At 37.8% G+C, this 7500-nt stretch overlaps 2 protein-coding genes and 1 long non-coding RNA gene across 3 annotated transcripts in view; 1 reads left to right on the forward strand and 2 right to left on the reverse strand.

Annotated features, from left to right (window-relative positions):
- gpr35.2 (G protein-coupled receptor 35, tandem duplicate 2) overlaps positions 1–1410 on the reverse strand; it is a 15801-nt gene extending 14391 nt beyond the window's left edge. Inside the window, exon 1 of the mRNA XM_087303692.1 lies at positions 1300–1410. The gene's annotated coding sequence lies outside the window, so the exon portion shown is untranslated. The remainder of the gene's footprint in view (positions 1–1299) is intronic.
- LOC147831455 (uncharacterized) overlaps positions 1–7500 on the forward strand; it is a 787032-nt gene that overhangs the window by 403608 nt on the left and 375924 nt on the right. The gene's annotated exons all lie outside the window — the stretch shown is intronic.
- gpr35.1 (G protein-coupled receptor 35, tandem duplicate 1) overlaps positions 2640–7500 on the reverse strand; it is a 6922-nt gene continuing 2061 nt past the window's right edge. Inside the window, exon 2 of the mRNA NM_001111222.1 lies at positions 2640–3717. Coding sequence (NP_001104692.1) covers positions 2759–3717 — 959 coding nt within the window. The 3' untranslated portion in view covers positions 2640–2758. The remainder of the gene's footprint in view (positions 3718–7500) is intronic.

The raw sequence follows: 7500 nt of genomic DNA on the forward strand, positions 1-7500 counted from the left end.
TATTTGAACAAAATGTCGATCAACTTTAGTCAATTCCACTGCGTCGGTTCGTTCGTGTCCCGTTTAAACGATTTATTTACTTATCATAAATTAATATTAATCGATATAAAAGATGTATGGTACTAACATTATCTTACCCGTCTTATCTGATGAACTTTGGCTTCAAAATCTTCACAAACAATTCAGCAAACGCTTACCGTCCGAGTCTTTTCAATGATTCATTTGATCATAACCGTCACTGAAGTAGCCACCGCTGTCTGATAAACTGTGGGTTGTTTAGATATTGATGTGTTTTATGTTTCTGGGTTACATAAAGTAGGTATGACTCTGCTTATTTAGTGGAAACACAAATTTGCTTCAGGCAATTCAACAGTCTATCGATTTACAAAATATCTATCTACAACAATCAATTCCACTGAGTCAGTTCATTCGTGCCTCGTTTAAACGATTCATTTACTTATCATAAATATGAATGTTTATCATTATAGACTATTTATCGATTCTCTTAGCTGATGAGCTTTGGGATCCAAATCTTTTCAACCAATCTGATCATAATTGTCACTGAAATAGCCACTGAAGTAGCTGTCTGATAAACTCCAGTTGTTTAGATGTGTTTTGTTTCTGGGTTAAATGAAGTAGGTTTTGCTGTATTCAGACACTTTTCAAATTTCACCTAATTCCAATGGAAAATGCACTTTAGGTCGTTGCTACGTCTCAACAATGTTTGCTCGAACAAAACGTTCAAATGAACCTGTTTTTGGTACTGACTCTGCTTATAGTGGCTTCTGGCAATCTGACAAAAAGTCTATGGATTAACAACACGTGAGTCAAAATAACAACAAAATATCAATCTACTCAAACAGTCAATTCCACTGAGTTAGTTTGTTAGTGTCTCGTTTAAACTAATCATACATGACTATTTATCAACATTTAATGTTTATGATACTTACATTCTCTTACCTAATGAACTTTGGGATCCAAATCTTTACAACCAAATCAATTTACAAACCCTCCAAGTCTTTTCTATTATGACTTATTTGATCGTAATCGTCACTGTAAAGTAGCTACCGCTGTCTGATAAACTGTGGGTTGTTTAAATATTGATGTGTTCTATGTTTCTGGGTTACATACGACTCACAAACTTGTTTCTGGCAATTTGACATCAGTCCATGGATATATCAAAACATCTAAACAAAATATCAATCTTCTCCAATCAATGTCACTGAGTCAGGTCATTCGTGTCTCGTTTAAACGATTCATTTACTAATCATAAATATAAATATTTATACATTGTCTTACCTGATGAACTTTGGGATCCAGATCTTTACAACCAAATCTGATCATAATCGTCACTGTGAAGTAGCTACCGCTGTCTGATAAACTCTGGGTTGTTTAAATATTGATGTGCTTTTATCTTTTCGAGTTACATAAAGTACATTTGCTGTATTCGAACACAGTTATTTTTAAATTTCACCTCTTTCCCATGGAAAATGCACTTTAGGGTCGTAGCTGTTTTGGGAAATGATGTCTAGCTCTCAACAGGTTGGCCAGCCACCAGGATCCCAAAATATTAAACAATCCTTCAAGGAAACCATAACTCAACATGTCTAAAGTTCAACAGTCAAGAGCAGAAACTTAACGTTTATTATAGCAACTGTTTATTATGAGCACAGTTTTCACAGAAGAACATTTTAAAGTTAGCAAGAACAATAAACTCTTATGTGCTGTTGGGTTGTTTTCATCCAGTCTGGGGTGACTTTGAGTCTTAAGGCTGATTTATACTTCTGCGTCAAACGCCGGCGTATGCTACAACGCTGACGCATAGCCCTTCACCATGGCTGTCGGCGTCGCTGATGTGTACCTCTCAAAAAATGTAACTACACGTCGCAACAACGCATAGCGCAAGCTATGTGATTGGTCAGCTTGGTATCGCTGACTAGTCTGGGCGGGACCGAGAGCCGCGCGAATGGCGCGAGCGATTGTTTACAAGTGTGGAGTCCCGTGAAGGAGCTCCGGATGGAAAGTTTTGTTTTGTGTTTACCTCATAGTTAAAGTTGTTGCACGTCCGCTGGTTCCTGCCTCAAAATGAGCTAGTTTGAGTCACTTGTACATCCTGGAAGTGTTCAGGAAAAGCAAAACAGAAGCGAAGAAACTCGACACAGAGGAACATTTACACCTCACTCCGGTCACTTGACGCAGAAGTATAAACCAGGCTTTAGTCTGGCCTCAACTTTCTCTGTGTATCAGCAAATGGAGTGATTTTTGGTAACAAAACCAGCCTGATCTCACGAGAAAACGTAAGTATTTTACGTTTTGCCAGTTTAGTGGCTAATTCGTACAAGTTCAGTCGTACGAAATTGTATAATTTTAAAAAGGAGGCGTGGCACCTAACCCCACCCCTAAACCTAACCGTCATTGGGGGATGAGCAAATCGTACTAAAATGTACGAATTAGATTGTACGAATTCGTACAAATTAGCCACTAAATGAAAAAGTTACGAATTGCCGTGAGATTGTGTTGAACAAAACTTATTTTAATGCATAATTTGGAAAAAAATATTGAAGAATACACAAAATCGACTACCCTTTCATCATGTTTTTGTCTCATTGACTTCCATTATAACGTCATTTTTTTTTTTATTGTAAAGCCATGGCAGCATATAATCATCATGCATTCTTGATTGTTAGTGGAGGTCAATGGGGCAAAAACAGCCCCCAACATAACGAAAGTGTAGTCAATTTGAACAGTACACAAAGGGTTAAGACTTGCCATCAGAATCTGAAACCGTGTTATATCTACTCTCCTCGTTTTTGGCTTGACCTGTGCAGCACATGTTCCATGATGTTTTGGTGGCAAAAAAGTAGCTGAAGCAGTCCAAACCACAGTTCATATCCGACAAGCAAAAGGCGCTGTGCAGAAAATTGTGCGCGATTAGTTTCGAATCGCAGCTGTAGTTATCCAGCGGATCTGTGTACTCCTTTTGTACAATGTATTTAACGATGTAACCCAAATGAACCGGAAAGAAGCATACGATGAATACGATTAAATTAGCCATGATGATAAACATGCATTGGAGTTTTTCCGAACGTGATCCGACGTCCAGTTGTTTTCGTAGAGTGTGAATGACTCTTGCGGAGCAGTAAAGCATGATTATAAATGGCAGTACGAATCCAACGATAATTAGCAATAAAATGAAATGTAGCGACAACGTTTGCTTGACCCTCTGGAAGCACATGGTCTTATCGTTACTTGAGTCGGTGACGAAGTACACCGGACTGATGGAGCAAATGGTAACCCATATTACGGCGCAAACCACCAGAGCGCTTCGACAAGAGAATATTTCCCTGGCTTTCATTGGATACTTAATAGCAACGTATCGTACAACGCTTATGGCGGTGATTGTGAATATGCTGACGTATATGTTGATGTAATAAAGCGACAAAACGAAATTGCAGAGCTTCTGTAAACCGCCCGCCAGCTCCCGGTTGTAGTAATGGATCTTAACAGGCAGGAAGATCAATAGGGCGCAGTCGGCGGCAACCATGTTGGAGATGTAGATGTTCATGTAGGTCCATTGGGTTTTGGGACGCCAGCAGAACTTCACCAACACGTAGATGTTTCCCAGCATCCCTAGAACGAACATGGGAATGGAAGTGACTTTTTGTAGGGTCAGGATGGAGTCGGTGAGGTTGAGCGTGCAGTTGGACATCGCAAAGCCTGTGGGAAATTAAAACATGTGCATTGAGATATAGACTTTATTTAGCATAAGAACATGCATTCAGTTTCCTTCAGCTTAATCCCTTTAGTCATCAGGGGTCGATACAGCAGAATGAATCACCAACTTATCCAGCCTTTTTTTACAGGACGGATGCCCTTTTTGCAGCCCAGAACTAGAAAACAGCCATAACCACTCATTCACAGTGCTGTTGAAAAAAATGCACTAAAATGTTCACGGGAAATAAACGTTTTTACAATTTCAGTATCGATTGGTACCGAATTCCAGTATCATGACGCTATATTTGAAGTCATACTTACATAATATTTCAGACCCAGGGCCCTGTCGTACACCCGGCACAGTGTGGCGCACGGCGCAGTAGTCTTTTGGTAGTTTCAGCTTGGCGCAAGAGTCGTTTTGATGCGTTGCGCTACTCTGTTTAAATAGCAAATGCATTAGCGCTCATTTGTGCGCCCATAGGCGTTCTGCTCTAAAAAGGAAGGCGTTCTGAGGCGGACCGCTGGCGCGTGGCTATTTTGAGAAACTATAATAGATTTTTCATTAGACCAAAACAAACCCGGTCTAAACTCCGGCGCAGAGTTGCGCCTCGCTTACACACTGCTTAATACACAAAAGAGAGCAATAGGCAAATATATTAAAAGTATTAAGGATATATATAGGATATAATAAGAATAGATATAGAATATAAATATAAAGGATTGAAACATTACTAAACATATTATTTTCTAGCCTACATAAATATGAAAAATCACTGCTTTTATGTCTTCTTCATCTCGGGAGGCTTTTTCAGTTCATTCATGACAATTTGCTTTTGTATAATGTTATTATTATTAGCAGTATTATTTATTATATGCATATTTATATTTGTTTTATTAAAAACAAGCTTAGATTTGCCCACCTGTCAGGTTTTAGATCATATGGGGCACAGCATGTGTTTTAGGATATAACTCAGGTTTTTGAGCACATTTTGCTATTATTATTCATTTATTCGTTTGCTGGAAATTAGAACTGAATTTAGAAACAGTTTTGAAACTAATATTTGCGCTTAACAAACAAAAGTATTTATTTATAGACTAATTGATGTGATAGTGAAAGTAGATCCATTATCTCTCATTCTCACGCAGTAGATGCTCTGTTTAACAGTTTTTTAACAGAAAAAAAACTGTTTGCTTGTGAAATGCTCATTTTTTCCACTTAGACTTACTTTGTGTCCTGTAAATAGCGAATGCGCTCTTGGCGCGACGCAGCTGGGTCTTAAAGGGAATGGGAGATGAGACTCTGATTGGTTTATTCTCAAAACACACCTATAACTCATTAAGAAAATAAACTCAACCCTTTTAGCCCTTGCGCCAAGGCGCAAAGCGGATTTTCTCATCCTTAAATTAGCGAAAATGCGTTCTGACACGTCCTGAAAGCGTTTGCGCCCTGCGTTTTGCGCTCTGCGCATGGACCGTCAAAATAGAGCCCCCAATATTCAAAGTACCACGAGAAACAATATAAGCTTCATGTCAAAAGTTATCACTTTGTTTAAAAATGAATGAATGTGCGATTATAAAACTGACCTCAATTACACCTTTGCATATAAATCTCCATTCAGTAGATTGAATGTTTCTATCTGAGCTACTGTTAAAGGCTTTGTCTTCATCCAATTAAATGTTATAGTGTTTCTTGCGCTTAATAAAATGTATATGGAGTACAGATAAATATGAGCCGCCATGTCATAAAGCGTGAATCATCTCAGACTGCTTTCTTGAACATGACAATGAGTTCACTGAACTCAAATGGCCTCCACAGTCACCAGATCTCAATCCAATAGAGCGCCTTTGGGATGTGGTGGAATGGGAGATCGCAACACAATCTCACTGCAATTCTTAACATTTTGATTTTGTGGCTAATTTGTATTAATTCGTATGATCTCATTCGTACAATTTAGTATGATTTGCTCATCACCCAATGACAGTTGGGTTTAGGGGTGGGGCTAGGTGCCATGCCTCCTTTTTTAAATCCTACATTTTCGTACGACAACTCATACGAATCCGTACAAATTAGCCAGTAAACTGACAAAACGTAAAATAGTTACGTTTCCTTGTGAAGTCAGGTTGGAGACAAATATCATATCAATCATGTCAACTTCGACCAAAATATCTGAGGAATATTTCCAGTAGCTTGTAGAATCTATGACACGAAGGATCAAAGCAGTTCTGAAAGCAAAAGGGCGTCCAACCCAGTGCCAGTAAGGTGTACCTAATAAAGTGGCCAGTGAGTTTATATCTCTCTCTATATATATATAGAGAAAGAGAGAGAGAGAGAGATTTTTTAAAATTAAATAAACCCTATATTATGCCTTCCAGCAAGAAAAATCCACAGGTCTCTACCTGCAGGTCTATACACACAGAATTTGCATAATCTCAAACGTTAGCCCTTGCCAAAATCTTTTTGCGTTGCATCTTCAGAAGCTCCCAACATATATGCGCGTTTTTTCATGCATTCCCACACCCACTGCAACATTCCTCTGCTTGTGAACTGCTCACATGTTTTGATGTGCACCAGTGGTGTTCAGAAAGATCTCTTTTGTTGTCCAAACTCCAAAGTCTCATCCTCAATAGTTTTGTGAAGTTCAGACTGTTTTTAAAAGTACTTTAGCACTGTAAAAATGTCCTTAATTTCAATGGTAACAAAAAAAAAAAAAACCCTGTACAAATGCTGCAGTACGTAATCATTTAAATGAAACCATTTGTTTAATATTCATTGAAAATTCATAAATATTTATTTTCAGAAAACCTTTATTTTCTCAAAAAGGCTTTTAGTGTACAAGGCTTTCATATAAAGCCAAGAAAAAAAGAAAAGAATAAATCCAGCAGGGTCTGGGAGTGGCTTTATGTCATCAGATTGACTTTCACTTTCAGTTTGCCATCTCCAGCCTAGAATAACTCCTGCTCTGGGGCAGGTTAGCCCCTTACAATACGTGACCATGGCGACAATGTCAGATCTAAACAAACCAACATTCTAGAGGGGAAGTGTAAACCGGAAATCTGGAACAGGGATCAATTTCCACCATATTTCCTTTCTTTCTTTCTTGTGTCGTTTTGTTTGTTTATAATTGGCTACTAATGTTTTACTTATGAGTACATATACCAATACGTGCAGATCATTTGATTTAAAAAGCGATTCTTTAAACAGGTTTTCAATAAAACATGCTGCCATTCAGACTGCTAAAAATATTCTGAGCAGAGTCTGTTTTTTTAATCATCCGACAATAAAAGAGGCGCACTGAAAGGTTTTAGACACAACTGGACTCTCTTTCCAGACCACAGTACTGAATCCAAGCCTTTAAAAGCCAGTATTTAGGTCATACAGTTGAAGCCCCCCTTTGAATAGTTTTTTTTTTTTAAATCTTTCCCAAATGATGTTTAACAGAGCAAGGAAATTTTCACAGTATGTCTGATAATATTTTTTCTTCTGGAGAAAGTCTTATTTGTGTTATTTCGGCTAGAATAAAAGCAGTTTTTAATTTTTTAAATCTATTTTAAGGGCAATATTATCAGCCCTTTTAAGCTATATATTTCTCGATAGTCTACAAAACAAACCATCAATAACTTGCCTAATTACCCTAACCTGCCTAGTTAACCTAATTAACCGAGTTAAGCCTTTAAATGTCATTTTAAGCTGTATAGAAGTGTCTTGAAGAATATCTAGTCAGTTGTTATTTACTGATCATGGCAAAAATAAAATAAATCGGTTATTAGATATGAGGTATTAAAACT

Source organism: Danio rerio, chromosome 22, assembly GCF_052040795.2.
Source record: "Danio rerio strain M-AB ecotype USA chromosome 22, GRCz13ab, whole genome shotgun sequence".
In the NCBI taxonomy this organism is placed as follows: Eukaryota; Metazoa; Chordata; class Actinopteri; order Cypriniformes; family Danionidae; genus Danio; species Danio rerio.